We start from the raw sequence: 17,002 nt of genomic DNA, 5'->3' as shown, positions 1-17,002 counted from the left end.
CAAGAGTTCAATTCTTGGCTCATGTTTATTATCCCTGGTATTCGGATAGTTATTCTAGATAGTATGGGTGATGTTCATTTTATTCACATTGTACGTTTAGGCCATTGGCTCCCTAGAAGTACTCGATTGAATAATCGGTCCTTGAAAAATATATAGGGGGAAACCTCTAAAAATATACGAGTGGATGTGGTACGGTGTAGTTTAATTATTTCAATATAAAATCAATATTAAAATTGTCGCTTTTTCGTGGATATATATATTATAGCACAAACAATAATCAAACGTTTGTTAATATCTTGAATTAGTTATATAAATTAAATAGTAATATTTTGATGAATATTTTTATAAGAAATTTTTAATGTTGAATTGCTTAACACTTTACAAATGGTTAAAGGGACAAATATTATAAAATAAAAAATAATTAATTGAAGAAATGTACTTCCTAACCTAATTAAACTCCATAAAAATATTAATAACAATTAAAATTTATTCATTACATAATAAGAATTTATCTCAAAAATACTTTAAATAAAGACATTCGTCCAAAGAATAAAAGTAAAAAAATTTAAATACAGTAATTAATTAATTAGAAACATACACTATGTAACGATTAAAAGTTTAATTGAAATTTATGCAAATAACAACTAGTATGTAACTATGTATTAGAGTAATTTGCTAGAAATTTCAACGAATTGAGAAATCGATCAATTAAATACACAACTTCAATCTCAATAAAATTATGTTGTCGCCGTCCAATAACAAATTTTAGTTATTGAAAAAATATTATTGGAAACACAAAAAGATCAATCCAAATGTATATATATATGATATAAATATAATAAATATATAAAAAATAATTTAAGTAGAGACTTACGTACAATTATCTTCATGTAAAATTAATAACTAAAAATTGTTAGATAATTTAATAAATTTAACTAAATTATAATCTAATAATTCTTAACTATTAACTTCGTATGAATATACTGTAGGTACGTTTTTACGAATAATTTAAATTGGTGTTAGAAGTGCAGTGTAGTGAGTAGAGACAGAGAGAAGTGTTGATGAGATGATAGATTCTGATTCTGAAATGAGGAAAAGTCAAAGGCATGGCACGCCTGAGACCAATGGTAAGCAAACCATACATTTGTTTGCGCAAACCGCAAAGGTTTTGATTCATAGGAATTGAAAGACTGATGAAAGAGACACCCCCATGCCCTATGATGCTATTCTTAGAAACAATGCATCTTGGTTTTGGAGTCACACATAACTTTGTACCATATAAAATACTCAATTTGGTTATATGAGTTTCGCTAAGAGTATAAGCTTTTCTAATTGAGAGTTTCAAATAAAAAAAAGGGTAAATGTGGTAAATACCTTCATTTTTTTTAACAAGAGGTTTCAAGTAATAAAAGACGGGTAAATGTAGTAATAAGCATTTTCAAATTTGAATATCAACATTAGAACAAAAATTAATTAAAACAATTATTCTTTTTATAAGACTCAAATCAAATCAAATCAAATCAAGTTTAGTTTAGTTTATATAAACTAAATTTTACATTACTCAACAATTCTTTTATTTTCCTTGCTTTTTCTGTGAAATCCCAATTTCCAAAGCACCGTTATTAAGAAATTATTAGTTAAGAGAGTAATTGAAATACAATATATATAGATATAATGTTAATGTCTCGAGGACCTAAAAGTTTATGTTTTTTATTAAAGATTTTTATTTTGTAATATCTTTTAATATGAATAAATGATGTTTAATTTTACCAGTAAAATATAATGAATCTTTTTTTCACTTTTTTTTTGTTTTAAATTTTTTGTCACTTTAAAATTTTGATATATACATGTATATATTCTACATTCTTATATATATATATATATATATTGATAAATTAAGCACCATATTTTGAAAGTAATAATAAATATTTTAAGAATATAAATTTTAAAAATGCTGTAAAAAATAATTTATTAAAAAAGTTAAAAGATATTTTTTATATTTTAATGTATTAAAGATATAAAAAATAAAAAAATTGATTATTATTGTACTATTAAAATATTTTTTTAAGATAGAAAAGAGCTAAATTGATATTTTAAAAGGATTGAGAGTAGTTCTTTAGCATTTGTTTTGAGGTACTGAGACAGAGATTGAGAGACTGAAATTCAGTGTGGTGTTTGTTAGTTTAGAGACTGGTACTAAAATTTCTGTCTCTGTCTCTAAAATTTCAGTATTTCAGTATCTCCAAAAAGTAGAGATACAGGGGACTGAAATTTTTAGAGATGAAAACTGAAATTTTAATAACATTTTATACCTAAAATACTTTCATTTCAATTAATTAATTCCAATTTTACCCTTTGTGCAAATTAAATTAGAGTTTCATTCTTGTTTCAATTCCTGTCTCTCATTTTGCACCAAACAGAATACTGATATTTATTTCAATCCCTGTCTCTTAATTTCTGTCTCTCAATTTCAGTCTTTTCGTCTCTATCTCTCCACCAAACGCTAACAAACCTTGAATGAATGGCCTTTTAAGACATTGTAGTTAGAAGTTAGAAGAAAGAAAGGTTATTATATGTAGTAGCCAACAGGGGGCCAGGTCAGGTGCACCGTGCACATAGTCATAAAGCATGGTCTATTGTCTCTAATTCTGCATTTCAATTGGTTGAACCCATGTGATGAACAGTACACAAGATTTGTTTCACCAATAAGATTCGTTCTTATTACCACAGGAGGCATGTTAACATGTCACTTCATCAAATTATAAATTAATGCTTAATGCTTAATGGCACATTAATAAGTCCTAATTTAGTGCTCCAATGAAGGAGTTTAGCCAGGTGTCAATGATCAGTAAATCATTCTATGTACAGAATCCGAGCAAGATAGACTTTGCCTTAAATTTCATAATTATTAATTATATTTCTTAATCCAGCTTTTACTTCTTTCAAGTTTTGTGATGGAGAATAGTAAGTTAATCAGTGAAGGCACATGAAACTTAATCATTAATATAACCTCCCTTAGCACTTGGGGAAAGATGGCATGGCTTTTTCTTGGGAGTAGGATGTGTATGTCCCTTTTGAATTATGATTCTCATGACCTACTTGATCATCATAAGCGTTACGTGTTGTGTTTATAGATAGATGAAGGCATCTTTGCTTCCAAACCCTAGCTACCATGTTTACTTTTTCTTCTTATTAGTTCCTAGTCTTTGCCCTCACTACAATCCAAACACTTAAATTCGATCGCCACTATGGCATGCAATTAATTTTCCAAGTATACTACTTGTTCAATGCGTCAAGAACATTCACAAAGTAGTAATTGATACTTGAATAAGGTATAGTAGGAGCAGCATGCTGTTAATGTTGCAAGTGTGAGGAGTGTTGAAGTTAGTCCTACATCAAAGAAAACAAAGAAGAGTGAGGAGTTTATAAGATGAAAGACTCATTGACTTAATATCTTAAGGTTTTGAGTTAGATGTAGTGTCTTCTCATTTTATATTTTTTCACTTGATTCTTTCTCGAAACCTCTCGATGGTGGAGAGCGTTGCAATGACATTGATCAAGTTCTATCTTAGCTTGATCGTGAATTTGATATCTCAACTTTTTTTTTTGTCTACATTGCCTTAGTTTTTTTAATTAGAAGACAAATGTGATTCTAACTTGATAAACGAAAGTAATATCACACAAGTGATGAACAATATAACACTTATAATGATAATGTTATTGAGACAATAAAAAATCAACTTAGACAATTTAAATTTGTTTTATTTTGTATTAATTGATTATAGCGATAATTAATAAATGTTAAATAAAATAAATTTAGTCTATTTTAACAATTTTTTTTATTTTTTAAATATTTTCACATAAATAATAACATATACGTTCTAGCTATACTAAAAAACAAAATAATATCCTTAGTTTAATATGAAAAATCTCAAAATTATGGGAGAAAAATTACAAGCCAGAACTCTAAAATATTCACTATATTTAACGATAATTACAATACAGTGTAATTATAATGAGATATACTTTTATTATATAATAACTAATAAATACTAAAAAATTTATCTAAAATCCAGTGTATTACTTACAATAATATTCTTATTTTATACCACACACCCTTTTCAACATTAAATTCACTACAAGAAAACTCTCACTCACAATAATTACAAGAAGCTCAAGCTTTGTGTTGCTTTGCTTCTTTTGATTGTGTACAAGGAGCAACGATTGAGTCTATTTATAGGGGAGCAAAGCACTTCGCGTATATTTCATCTACCCATCTAACCCATTTAAAACAACTTCAATTTTAACACTTTAATCCACTTTCATAGGCTTGCAAGTTGCAACATAAATTTCTTTGGTGTCATACATTGTGAAGTAAACCCTTATATGAAGAAATATTATATGCTAATGAGTTATAGCTCAAATGACATAGTCTCTCTATATTCAATTAAGAGGTTGTGAGTTCGAGTCTCCTATTTTTAGTAAAAAATATATATATATATATATATATATGAATAATTTTTTAAATAATTTTTTATTTATATTTTTTTATTAAAAGTAATTGATAGAAAGTGAAAAAGATAAAAATTTATGTTTTAATTTTTGGTGGTGATGCACTATTCTTGTGTGGGGTTGGATTTGAGGTTCAGGAGTTTTTGTTTTCTTAGTAGGGGGTGGAATACTTGGTACTAAGTTTTCTGTGTTGCATTCATTAGTGACATGTTTACCTCTCCTGTTGGTCGAGGCTTTGGAACCTAATTATGAAAAAATATATATAAAAAAGTTAGATACAAAAAATAATAAAATATCATTTCTCTAAATAAATATAAGGCTATACCTAGGCCCTATCTTTTTTCTTGGTCAGGTACCTAGGCCCTATATAAACTCTCAATAATCCGAATTAGCAGCACCCTTTCTTTCATTCTACCCATTAGATATACCAATTTGGGCTAAATTCGCTAAAAGATGGGTCTTTAAAGCTGCTCTAAGGCCCAAAATTATTGATTTTCCGGGTCAATGTGAACTTGATGGATCAAGATTCAAGACAGAGATTTTTGGTCGGGAGATTCAAGACACTTAAGAAAGGCAATTGTTCCGGATTCTCAAGCTTTGGGCCGTATTATTTTCTTTCATTTCACGTTTGAATAAACAAAATAAAAAAGTTAATTACCAAAAAAACGTTTATTAAAAAGTTAATTAAAACATATATAAATTAGCTCTAAAGATATATATTAAGATAATTATTAGTAAAAAGTATAAATTTTTAGTTTTAAAAATATATAATAAATTCATTGAAAACTTAAATTTTATAATTTTTATTTTCAATTGATAATTTTAATATGTATTCTAATAAAACTCAAAATTTATAATTTTATATGAGGACTTTTTCAATTGATAACTTTAACACATGTTTTTATAGTACATATTAACTAAATTTAACAGATTATATATATACCTTTTAATAAATTATACTTTTATTTTGAACTTTTTAAGAAATTTTAATAATATTTTTATCTTTAATTTAATTTTATTCTTAATATTTAAAATAAATTTTCAATTTTTTTTGTTGAATCTTTTTATGGTTGAAATCAGTCAAAATATTATTTTTCAATTTACCCCTTTCTATATGTGATATATAGAGAGAGAGAGGTAATTGTGGGAAAAAAAATATTTTTAATTAATTTTGACCACAAAAAATAGAATTAAAATTTCTTTCAAATATGAATGTAAAATTGAATAAAATGAAATAGTTAAATTATTTTTAAAATAATAAAAAAAACTAATATTCTAAATAAGCATTTTTCATTTATATACAAACATGCATACACATCTGACTTCTTACTTATCCTACGACTGCTTATATATTCTGGAGCCATGTAGCCAATAGTTCCGGCTAAAGCCGATGTCTGAGACCCTAACTCATGATCTATGAGCTTAGCCAAGCCGAAATCACCAAGCTTGACATTGAAACTAGAATCCAACATCACATTGCTTGGTTTGATATCTCTGTGAATAACACATTGTTCCCATTCTTCATGAAGATAGAGAATAGCAGAGGCCAATCCAAGAGCTATCTTGTGCCTCAAGTTCCAAGATAGTGGAGTCCTATTCCCAAACAAATGGGAATCAAGACTACCATTTGGCATATACTCATAAACAAGAAGGAACTCACCTTGATCATGGCACCAACCTATGAGTTGCACAAGATTCCGATGCCTTAACCTGCTAATGACTTTGACTTCAGTTACATACTCTCTTCTCCCTTGTCTTGATCCACTTGATATCTTCTTAACAGCAACAACCAAATCTAGATCAGCAAAGTAGCCTCTATACACTGCTCCAAATCCACCTTGGCCTAACTTCCTGTACCTTCTTGGTCCAGCTCCTCTTTCAAAATCATCAATAATAGAGCTCACCCTCTCTAACAGCTACGAGCTCTCGACAACCGGAGAGAATTCAAGTGAGAAAACATAAAACATAAGATGAGAAAACACCACATCCAACTCAAAACTTTAAGGTGTCAAGTAAATGGGTCTCTCATCTTATAAACTCCTCACTCTTCCTTGCTTTCTTTGATGTGGGACTAATTTCAACACTCCTCACACTTGCAACACTAACACGATGCAACCACCATCTTCCAAGTCTTTTTTGAACTCTTTCCATGACTAGGCTCTGCGTCCAGAGTAGAGCTGAACTCCCAAGATTGAACAACATGTCGTTCTGTGTAATAACTTGTAGCCGCGGAAAATCCAATTGTAACCGATTGAGGCAAGACCTTGATCAAATCAATTTGATGAGAAAGGGTAGTATTCTCTTGAGAGGTAGAGGTTGTTTGGTATTTCCATGACACACTTAGAATCTTGCTTGTTGAATTGTATGATCCATGCATCAGCAATGTCATTACTATGCTTGCTAGCATTCCAAGCAGTGTAGTTTGCCGAAGAAATTGAATTAACGTTGATTCCCACGTGCTCCATTTTGGTATGGCTTGTCCTCTGTAAACTATGTTTGGATCGCCAGTAGTAAACCTAGATATTTGGAATTTGATTGAATAAGTTTTCAGAATAAAAACATGGAAGGATGAGAATAAAAGGTGAAGAAAAGAATGCCAGTTTGCAGCCATGGGAATTCAATAGCCCAAGATCTTTTTAAATATATGCACCTACCTAGCTTCATTAAGATGATAAGATAAAGTAGTATATCATGTCAATAATTTTCTTATTATTGTTTATGTTTATCTTCTTGTCTTCAAATAAACTTTCTTAAGATACAAGGAGTTATTTGTATTTTACGTTGATGACGATTCATTGAAAGGAAATATAAAGACAGGTGTATGTTCTTCATAAGTCAACCTCCAAATATAAGTCAACTTTTGGCATCGAAAAAGAGAGGGCTCAATTTAATTAGCTGGCACATTTACGTTGGTTCCAGGTGCAACACATTGTTTCCTCTCTTTTCCCCCTTAATTGACCTGTAATATATTCTTCATCATTGTTTGAAATGAAATGAAAAGGAAATTGTTAGGAAGTTCAAGGCGTCTCAGATAGTTATTGTTTGTTACTTGTTCTTTTTTTTTTTTTTTTAGTTGTCTTACTAAAATATAAAAATATTTTTAGAATCCTTTATATATTTATAAATGATGGAACTGATTCAACTTGAGAAGGGGATTGAATCAAATTTGCTCAAAATTAACTTTTTAAGTTTTGTTTTTGCAGAAGCTGAAAATGTAGAAAATTTTTTCGTTTTATCTCATCATGAGCAGAAAGGAAAAGGAAGAGGAGAAAGATGCCAGCATGTATCCTTGTTCGGATTCTAAGTGCCATAAATTCTATGTCTAGTCTCCACCACAAATCATGGTGAAATTTTTACTATAATCCACTGATTACAATCACCAATACTATTGAATTACAACCTAATTCAACTAGTATCTATCACTAAACTTTCTTCACCAAAGTTCAACAACCCAAAGTGCTGTCCCAATTTGGAAGGAAAATCTACACAGATTCAAACTCACCAAGTGCTAACCCAACTTGGTAAGGGGAACTAGTATATTATTAAGTGTGTCACAAAAGTATAATACATAAGAATATATATATAAAAGAAGAATCAAAGTAATAAAAACATACCATCCTATAATTAATATACATATATTCTATATAAATATAATTTATACTAATTGATCTAAATTAATTGTAATTATTCTCTAATAAAAACTAAGATATCATGTTACGAAATCATCACTCTAAAATATTTAAACTAATAAAAACAAAGACCCTTTCTAGAGCTTACGAATAACCTATCTAGATTTAAATAAATGTGGTTCCTTTCAGTGAAACGTAATCAACGTGTAACACAAATAAATCCTTGTACCTTAAGAAAGTTTATTTGAAGACAAGATAAACCTAAAGAATAATAATAAGAAAATTATTGACGCGTACGATTGACTTGATCTTAATGAAGCCACATGCGCATATAATAAAGTCACCAACATTATCTTGAGCTATTTAATTAGTTATCAACCAACTTCAGTTGTGATAGCTCACCTTCAAGATTCCACAAAACCATGGCTACAATTTTCTGTTATCCATCACCAACCTTTCTTTACCTTTTGCTCTCAACCTTCCTTGCATTAAACCTCTCAACTTATTCGATTCAATTCCAAATATCTAGGTTTACTACTGGCGATCCAAACATAGTTTACAGAGGACAAGCCATACCTCGTGTTGGAACAATTGAATTGAACAATAACATTGATTACTTATTCCAAGTTGGATCAGCCATATACTCCAAAGATGTTCCACTTTGGGAATCAAGCTCAGGAAAACAAGCTGATTTCAAAACACACTTCACCTTTGTTATTGACACTCAAGGGAAATCTCAGTATGGTGCCGGGCTTGCATTTTTCCTTGCACCTTCTGGATTCCAAATACCACCAAACTCTGCCGGCGGCTTCCTAGGCCTTTACAACACATCCACTGCCGACTCGTCGCGCAATCAGATTGTTCATGTTGAGTTTGATTCCTTCCCTAATCCGGAGTGGGATCCCAAAATGGAGCATGTGGGAATCAATGTTAATTCAATTTCTTCAGCAAACTACACTGCTTGGAATGCTAGCAAGCATAGTAATGACATTGCTGATGCATGGATCACATACAATTCAACAAACAAGATTCTAAGTGTGTCATGGAAATACCAAACAACCTCTACCTCTCAAGAGAATACTACTCTTTCTCATCAAATTGATTTGATCAAGGTCTTGCCTCAATCGGTTACAATTGGATTTTCCGCGGCTACAGGTTCTTACACAGAACGACATGTTATTCAATCTTGGGAGTTCAGTTCTAGTTTGGACGCAGAGCCTGGTAAAGGAAAGAATTCGAAGAAGACATGGAAGGTGGTGGTTGGATCAGTTGTTGCAGGAGCTGTTTTGATTGTGGCAGTTATTTCAACATATGTAATATTTAGAAGATGGAAGAAGAAAAAGAAAAATGATGCTCTAAGAGAGAGGATGAGCTCTATTGATGACTTGGAAAGAGGAGCTGGACCAAGAAGATTCTCTTATGAGGAGGTTGTTGTCGCCACCAATAACTTCTCCCCAAACAGGAAGTTAGGCCAAGGTGGATTTGGAGCAGTGTATAGAGGCTACTTTGCTGATCTAGATTTGGTGGTTGCTGTTAAGAAGATATCAAGTGGATCAAGACAAGGGAAAAGAGAGTATGTAACTGAAGTCAAAGTCATTAGCAGGTTAAGGCATAGGAATCTTGTGCAACTCATAGGTTGGTGCCATGATCGAGGTGAGTTCCTTCTTGTTTATGAGTATATGCCAAATGGTAGCCTTGATTCCCATTTGTTTGGGAATAGGACTCCATTATCGTGGAGCTTGAGGCACAAGATAGCTCTTGGATTGGCCTCTGCTATTCTCTATCTTCATGAAGAGTGGGAACAATGTGTATTGCATAGAGATATCAAACCAAGCAATGTGATGTTGGATTCTAGTTTCAATGTCAAGCTTGGTGATTTCGGTTTGGCTAAGCTCATAGATCATGAATTAGGGTCTCAAACATCGGCTTTAGCCGGAACTATTGGCTATATGGCTCCAGAATATATAAGCAGTCGCAGAGCAAGTAAGGAGTCAGATGTGTATAGTTTTGGATTGGTAGCTCTAGAGATTGCCACCGGGAAAAAGGTGTTTGATCTTATAGAGGATGAAGATAGTCAAAAGGGGTTAGCAGAGTGGGTTTGGGATCATTACGGAAGAGAAGAGCTTCATATGGTTGTGGATGGGAGACTAGAAAAGGATTTTGATGAGAAACAAGCCATGTATTTGATGATTGTTGGTTTATGGTGTTGTCATCCTGATAAGAATGTGAGACCATCAATAAGACAAGCAATTCAAGTGCTGAATTCAGAAGGTGCACTGCCACAACTTCCAACAAAGATGCCTGTTGCTATATACCATATTCCCACACCTTCTGTCAGCTCTGATGGTGCTTCCGTTAGTGTTAGCCTCCAATCAGGTCGGTGAGATGTATATTTAAGATGGTGCATGAATAAGATTTTATATTTCCTTTAATGGGAGAACTAAGTGTTTTGGTATCAATGCATAAACCTTAGCATATTCGCTTTCGGTGTAATATATATTGTTGACCCCGACTATATTTATCATGCATGCTTATGATATGTGAATTATATATAGAACTTTAAATTAATTAGATAACCACATGCTATATGACCAAGTTATTTTGGTAAGGTACCAACATATTATCTGCCAACTTATTGCCAATAATAATTAATTATTATATTTTAAATACATATATAAAGAGACACATCTAGAAAATATATATATAAAGACACTTCTATTAAATACAACCATAAAAAAGATATTTTTATTAGACACATCCACGAAGACACTTCCATAAAACACAGTTATAAATAAGAGTTGGCAGAAGTTGGCAGATATGTTGTTGGTATGGTTGGAAGTGAGCCGAGCTGAGTCGAGTTAGATCAAACTCAAGCTCGGCTCACGAAAATTGAGCTTGGCTCACGGCTTGACTCATTAACAATCGAGCTTATTTCTTAAGCTCAAGCTCGGCTCACCAAAAACTCACGAACTGGCTCGAGCTCACGAGCTGGCTCAAATAAGAGATACATAAATACATAATCTATAATTTTATATCAATAAATTATAACTTATATATTTTTAAAAATATTTGAAAAGATCAATTTTATATATTGTTTATCTATCAATAAATTATAAATTTTTTATTTATATCCTATATTAAAATTATATGTAAAAAATAAATATAAATATTAAATAATTAAGATTGTTATAATATATATATATATATATATATATATATATATATATATATATATATATATATAATCGAATCAGCTTACGAGCTAATGAGCTGAGCTTATCCAAACTCAAACTCGGCTCATTTAATTTATGAGCTCAATTTCAGGCTCAAGCTTGGCTCACCAGCTCACGAGCTGGCTTGACTAACTTCCAACCCTAGTTGTTGGTAACATAGCGGAACCGTTTTGGTAATAAGTTTAGTTAAGTTGATTTAATAGTTTATTAATACAATAAATATCAGTCAAACGAAAAAAAAATACATAAGAGAAAAAAAATTATTTTTGATTAAATTTAGTTATAGAAATAACTTATTCATTTAATATTTTTTTGTATGTTGTTTTCATAGACTTTTTTTTAATTTTATTAGAGATATATTAGAAAGTCATCAAAATTTATTATTTTTAATCATTATTTAAATATTAACTTAAAATTCTAGTTTTTAGTATAATAATTTAATAATATATTTTATTTTATACTTTTAAACATTTATGATGACCAAAAATAATAAATTATAAAGATTTTTTGTCATTTCTCAAATTATTATTAATAAATTATGTATTAATTCATGACTTTAAGCTTGCATTTATTATAAAGGAAACTGATCAGATGAGTCCCTGAACAAATGAAAGAAACAAGCTAATAAGTAGAAAAAAGAAAAAAAAAATAATGCAAAACACACCAATTAAACCGTAACATAGCTAGTCACCAAAAAAAAAAAAAAAAAAAACCATAACATAGCTAACTCCTCAAATAGTCTCCCTACATGCACTCCATTTTTTCTCTTCTCTTGGCTTCCCATCAGTACTATTCCTTGCTCTACAAGGAAGTACGGAAATACCATGAAAGAATGTCATGTGTCTCAACCAAATCACCAGTAGAAGCAGAGAATCCAACAAGCGCCCATTCCGATTGCAGAGCATTCGCAAAATCAACCGGATACGATAAAGTAGTTACAGGTACGGTACTGTTTGGATAAGAAACAATCACACTCAACAGTTTTGAGGATGACCCATATCTTATAGATGCTTTCCCTATTGCACCATCTGGTTCAGAATCCATTGGCCATTTCGCAGTGGCCACCGATCTGACGCTGTTAACATCGATTCCTATGTGAGGGTATGGTGAGTAGGGAGGATCCCAAGTGTTCCCAAAGGTATCAAACTCAACCGCCACAACCTGGTTTGCAGAGGCATTGAATGCAGTTTGAGAGTCGAAGAGTCCAAGGAATCCGCCACTCGAGTTGTCTGGGAACTCATAATCGAGTGATGCGAGGAAAAAGGTGAACCCGTCGCCGTGAGGTTGCACACCGTTTGTTTTCACGGTGAAGTTGAATTCTGTAGTGAAGTCTGCAACTTCGCCGGTTCGGTTGTTGAAGAGCCGAACTGCTCCGAAAAATAAGGCCAAACCAGAACGGTCTGGAAGAGCTTTGCCTGTATTCGGATCGGTTTTGGTCAGGTGTAGCGCTCCATCTGTTATTGGTGGAGAATTATAGGTAATAGAGAAGTAAGATCATTAAGTCAAATAGAAATCAAAGTGAAAACTTTGACAATTGAATATGATTAAATTACAATTCAATTATCAAATAAAAACAATTACATATGAGTGTCGCTTAAAAATCAATATAAAAGTTCAAGTTACTTAAAGTAAAATTTTTTAAGTAATACGTGGTACTAATTTACTAATAATAATATCTTATAGAAATACACAAATGTATATATTTCATAATTAATTTTTATTTATATGTATAACTACTAAATTAGAATTATATTTATTATCATAATATAAAAATAGAATGACAATTTAGTTTTGATCTTCATGAGAAAGTTGATTATTTTAGTAAACTATTATGCTATGAAAAAAAAACATATAAATATACATAAATTATTGATATTTTATTCTCATTATATTATGTAGTACAGTACTACTTATATATAGACGATTATTTATGAGTACAACTATACAATATAGCTACATTATTTTATTTGACCGACTCAGTAATGTTTCTCATAACTCTAATACCTGAAATGCTAGAATCTTCACCGTCCAACAGAAGATTTCTAAGACCCGGCGTGAAACGTGGGTAGTTGAAGGACAATGAGTCTGATTTGGCAATGGTTATGAGCATGAGTGAAAACATGAAGATCATTAGGAGTTTTTGGTCGGAGTTGGCCATCTTTTGTGGTATTTTGAGTGATAACCAATAGTGGTTGTGTTCTTGTGTTTAATGATGAATGGAGCAAGTAGAGAATGCATATATATAGGAGGCGAGATCTTCTGAATTGACGTTAGAAAAATAAAATAAATAAGCAGGCCGAATTAAACTAGGTAGCCAGCAATTTTGGTCAAAGCATTGGTGAAAAGAGCAAGAAAGTTTAACTATATATGAGATATTTGTCTAGATGTTTGTGGACGTAACCTCTGTCCCAAGGAGAAACTGACGAATTTGTTTCAACTTGTGTGTTTAGTCCATATTTTTAAGAGGTTATTAGATTAATAAACTATGATATATATGAGCAAGGTAATTTGTTTTTCTTTTTAAAATTTATTGTATAGTTAAAAAAACCTTTCACAGTATAGAATATGAATTTCGTTTGGGAGGTAATAGAATATATGTACAATGTATACAATGGACTGTTTATTTAGTTCAATATGAAACATCCAGAATAAAATACTACTAATTTCTCAAACACAATACATTCATACTATCCAGAATAACCATCCAAGTACCAAGGATAATAAACATCTGATATCCTACTGATCAAACATCCCTACACCCTCATTGTACACATTGTACATATATTCTATTGGCTTCCTATACTTCCTCGTAGAATATACAAAGTTTATTCTTGCTTATTGCCAATTGCCAAATCATTTTGAAAAGAAATATAATATCCTTTTTGACCTAACATTTCGGACATTTCATGGAAAAACTTGCCATCGGTTTTGCCACCAGAAAAAATAATTGTAGCTGTCAAATATGGCATGAGTTGCATGAACTGTCTAGTCGCCTTATTCCGGCAATTTAATTTCCCAACTCTATATATAATCATTTTCGCTCCGATCCAGACATCATACACTTCACACACATTATTCATCACAAAATGGCTTTCTTCAGCTCAAAATCATATCTGCCACTTTCTTCTCCACTCAAAATCTTCATCTCTTTGCTCTTGCTTCAATTATTTAACAATAGTGTTAACTCACAATTCCCAACACCGCCGGACTATGAATCCGTTGACTTTGGCTTCTCCTCTTTCGACCCCAACGACCCAAACCTAGGCCTTTTTTCCGATGCCTCAATATCCAGTGCCGGAATTCTACACTTGACTGAAACTGATTACCAAGGAAAAGCACTCCAAAACAGTGTCGGCCGGCTGGTGCATGCAACACCGGTGCATATCTGGGATAGAAATACCGGAAACCTCGCGGACTTCACCGCAGGGTTTACTTTCGTAGTAAACCCTGGCGATTCAGAAGTCCGCGGGGATGGATTCGCTTTCTTCCTTGGACCACTAAGACAGGATATACCCCAGAATTCCACCGGAGGGTATCTTGGTCTTTTCGACCCTAAAACAGCGTTAGACCCAAGCAAGAACCAAATCTTAGCTATTGAGTTCGATACTTTCCCTAACGAATGGGACCCTCCTGCAGCAACGATAACTCAAGCCCCTCACGTTGGAATCGACGTTGGGTCTGTTAAGTCGGTGGCGACGGCGAACTGGCCGGCTTATTCCATTCCGTCATTTGCGGTTGGGTCAGCGAGCATAAACTATAACTCTGAAACGAAAAGGTTGAGTGTGTTTGTGAGTTACCCTGGGATAAGCAATGCCACCGTCTCACTCTCCGCCAATGTTGATTTGAGGAGTGTTTTGCCGGAATATGTGAGGGTTGGTTTCTCTGCTGCCACCGGTGATGTGGTTGAAACGCATGACATTTTTAGCTTCCATTTCGAAGCTGCCCTATAGATTCAGTACCAGAATTGGAGTGGTTTTTGCCATTATTTCAATAAGAACGTAATGTTTTCCTAGTTGTGTGCTTTGATTTCTCTTCTTTTTATTTATTGTGTCCTGTACTTGGGGAACTCGTCAAGTTGACAAAATGAAAATTAATAAAAAGATTTATTTATGTGTTCTTCCTTTTATAATATTCATCGTCGCTTTTGTGTTTACTGTGATTGGAATGCATATTATGGAAAAGTTTAGTGCAGCAACTTTTCTAAATTCTGATAAAAGTGAGTTATTGGAGAAAATTTTACACTAATTTTATATCATTAAAATTGTTATTAATTGTTATTTGATGGTTACAAATAACAAAAGTTGCTAATCTCTTAGCACTCCTTTTGGTGTACAAGGCATTTTAATAAAAGAGAAAGTCTAGGAGTCGGGCACTTTTGTTGAAATCCATATTATTCATACAAATTTAATCTATGTCGTTAAATATATTAGGATGGTGATTGGCGTGGTTTAGTCGCGACATTAATGTGATAAAAGCTGCGGTAGTTCCATATCTAATGAATGAGACGGACCAAATTGTTAAAGTAATGAGAGAAATAGCATTCAGATGCGCGCATAAAGTTTATAAGGTGTAATTATGTCAAGAAATAATATATGTATAACTCAAGTGGGAGATTGTTAGAAAATTATTTTAATTTTCTAATTTGTTTGTGGGCAATACATATATTAATTGTAATAACAAATTATGCTATTTCAAATTAAATGACTTATATAATGATGATATCATGCATGTCTATTTATATTTGAGCATGACACCCATTAAACCCTAAATCCCAAATAAAATAGTATTTAAAGCCTGCACTTAACCATAAAAAAAATGATTAATTCTACACCATTAAATCTTATCTCACACCATTAAAAATATTGATAATGATGACTAATTAATGGCTAAATATCACAAATTCTACTGACACTCCTCTTAATAAAAAATGAAAATTATTTTTTTATAATAAAATACCAACAAAAAAAATTGTAATGTACAATGCATATATTTTCGGCTGATGTTCATAAATAAAGACAAAAAACTTAATTACAAGAACGAAGGATTTGAAAAAGAATTACTTAATGATCGTAAACAAGAACGCAACATAAAAGGCGTAGTATTTTTAGAAATATTTGAAAAATAATAAAAATTAATTTAAATTATTTTATAAAATTATCTTATTTTATATTTATTAATTATTTAAAATAAATTTATAATATTAAATTAAATAAAATAATTTTAAATTATTATTTTTCTAATATTTCTAGGTACTTTAATCATATCATTAACGTTAATGACTCAAAATCATCAACTCTAACTTTACTTCTTTAAAGTCTCACATATATTTAGTTTCTCTCGTTTAAATTTCGCATCATCTCCTCCCACTCTTTAATTGATAGAGCTTTCTGGCCTTTTGTTTGTAGCTCTCTACTTATGAGAATACATCAATAATAATAAGGAATTAAGATCAATATTTTTTTCCCTCCATTATTATTGGTATTTGACAATTAGTATTTAGTAGCACCAATTCTGTACGATGATGAAGTAAAATTTACTTTAAGTCACTGCACTAATATGTGGAGTCTGTTGGTGTCTCTGGTGGTTTGTTATTAATGTGGGATGATGGTTTTTTTTAATATGCGAAAT

The 17,002-nt window shown here is 31.5% G+C and overlaps 2 protein-coding genes and 2 pseudogenes across 2 annotated transcripts; 2 read left to right on the top strand and 2 right to left on the bottom strand.

Moving 5' to 3' along the window:
- Positions 1–4,723: 4,723 nt before the first annotated feature.
- On the bottom strand, positions 4,724–7,101 carry LOC107639909 (L-type lectin-domain containing receptor kinase IX.1-like; annotated as a pseudogene).
- A 1,442-nt stretch (positions 7,102–8,543) lies between these two features.
- Positions 8,544–10,696, top strand: LOC107639908 (L-type lectin-domain containing receptor kinase IX.1 pseudogene; annotated as a pseudogene).
- A 1,479-nt stretch (positions 10,697–12,175) lies between these two features.
- On the bottom strand, positions 12,176–13,532 carry LOC148563181 (lectin 5-like). Its single transcript, XM_088488725.1, has 2 exons — positions 13,379–13,532; positions 12,176–12,828 (listed from the first exon to the last, which is right to left on the bottom strand). Exons 1-2 carry the CDS (start codon positions 13,530–13,532, stop codon positions 12,176–12,178), a joined length of 807 nt encoding a protein of 268 aa, XP_088344851.1.
- Positions 13,533–14,460: 928 nt separating this feature from the next.
- On the top strand, positions 14,461–15,324 carry LOC107639907 (lectin 9-like). Its single transcript, XM_016343467.3, has one exon. The coding sequence runs from the start codon at positions 14,461–14,463 to the stop codon at positions 15,322–15,324; it is 864 nt and encodes a 287-aa protein (XP_016198953.1).
- Positions 15,325–17,002: the final 1,678 nt, after the last annotated feature.

The sequence above is a fragment of the Arachis ipaensis genome, chromosome B5 (assembly GCF_059453495.1).
Source record: "Arachis ipaensis isolate K30076 ecotype BB chromosome B5, ASM5945349v1, whole genome shotgun sequence".
NCBI classification, from domain to species: Eukaryota; Viridiplantae; Streptophyta; class Magnoliopsida; order Fabales; family Fabaceae; genus Arachis; species Arachis ipaensis.
The sequence above is the reverse complement of the archived record's forward strand: the minus strand, read 5'-3'. Positions and strand labels throughout refer to the sequence as shown.

Excerpts from the sequence above, each read along its gene's own strand:
- LOC148563181 (XM_088488725.1), bottom strand. The coding sequence starts at position 13,532 with ATGGCCAACTCCGACCAAAAACTCCTAATGATCTTCATGTTTTCACTC. Across the intron at positions 12,829-13,378 it reads TGAAGATTCTAGCATTTCAG|ATGGAGCGCTACACCTGACC; the intron begins GTATTAGAGTTA and ends CACCAATAACAG.
- LOC107639907 (XM_016343467.3), top strand. The coding sequence starts at position 14,461 with ATGGCTTTCTTCAGCTCAAAATCATATCTGCCACTTTCTTCTCCACTC.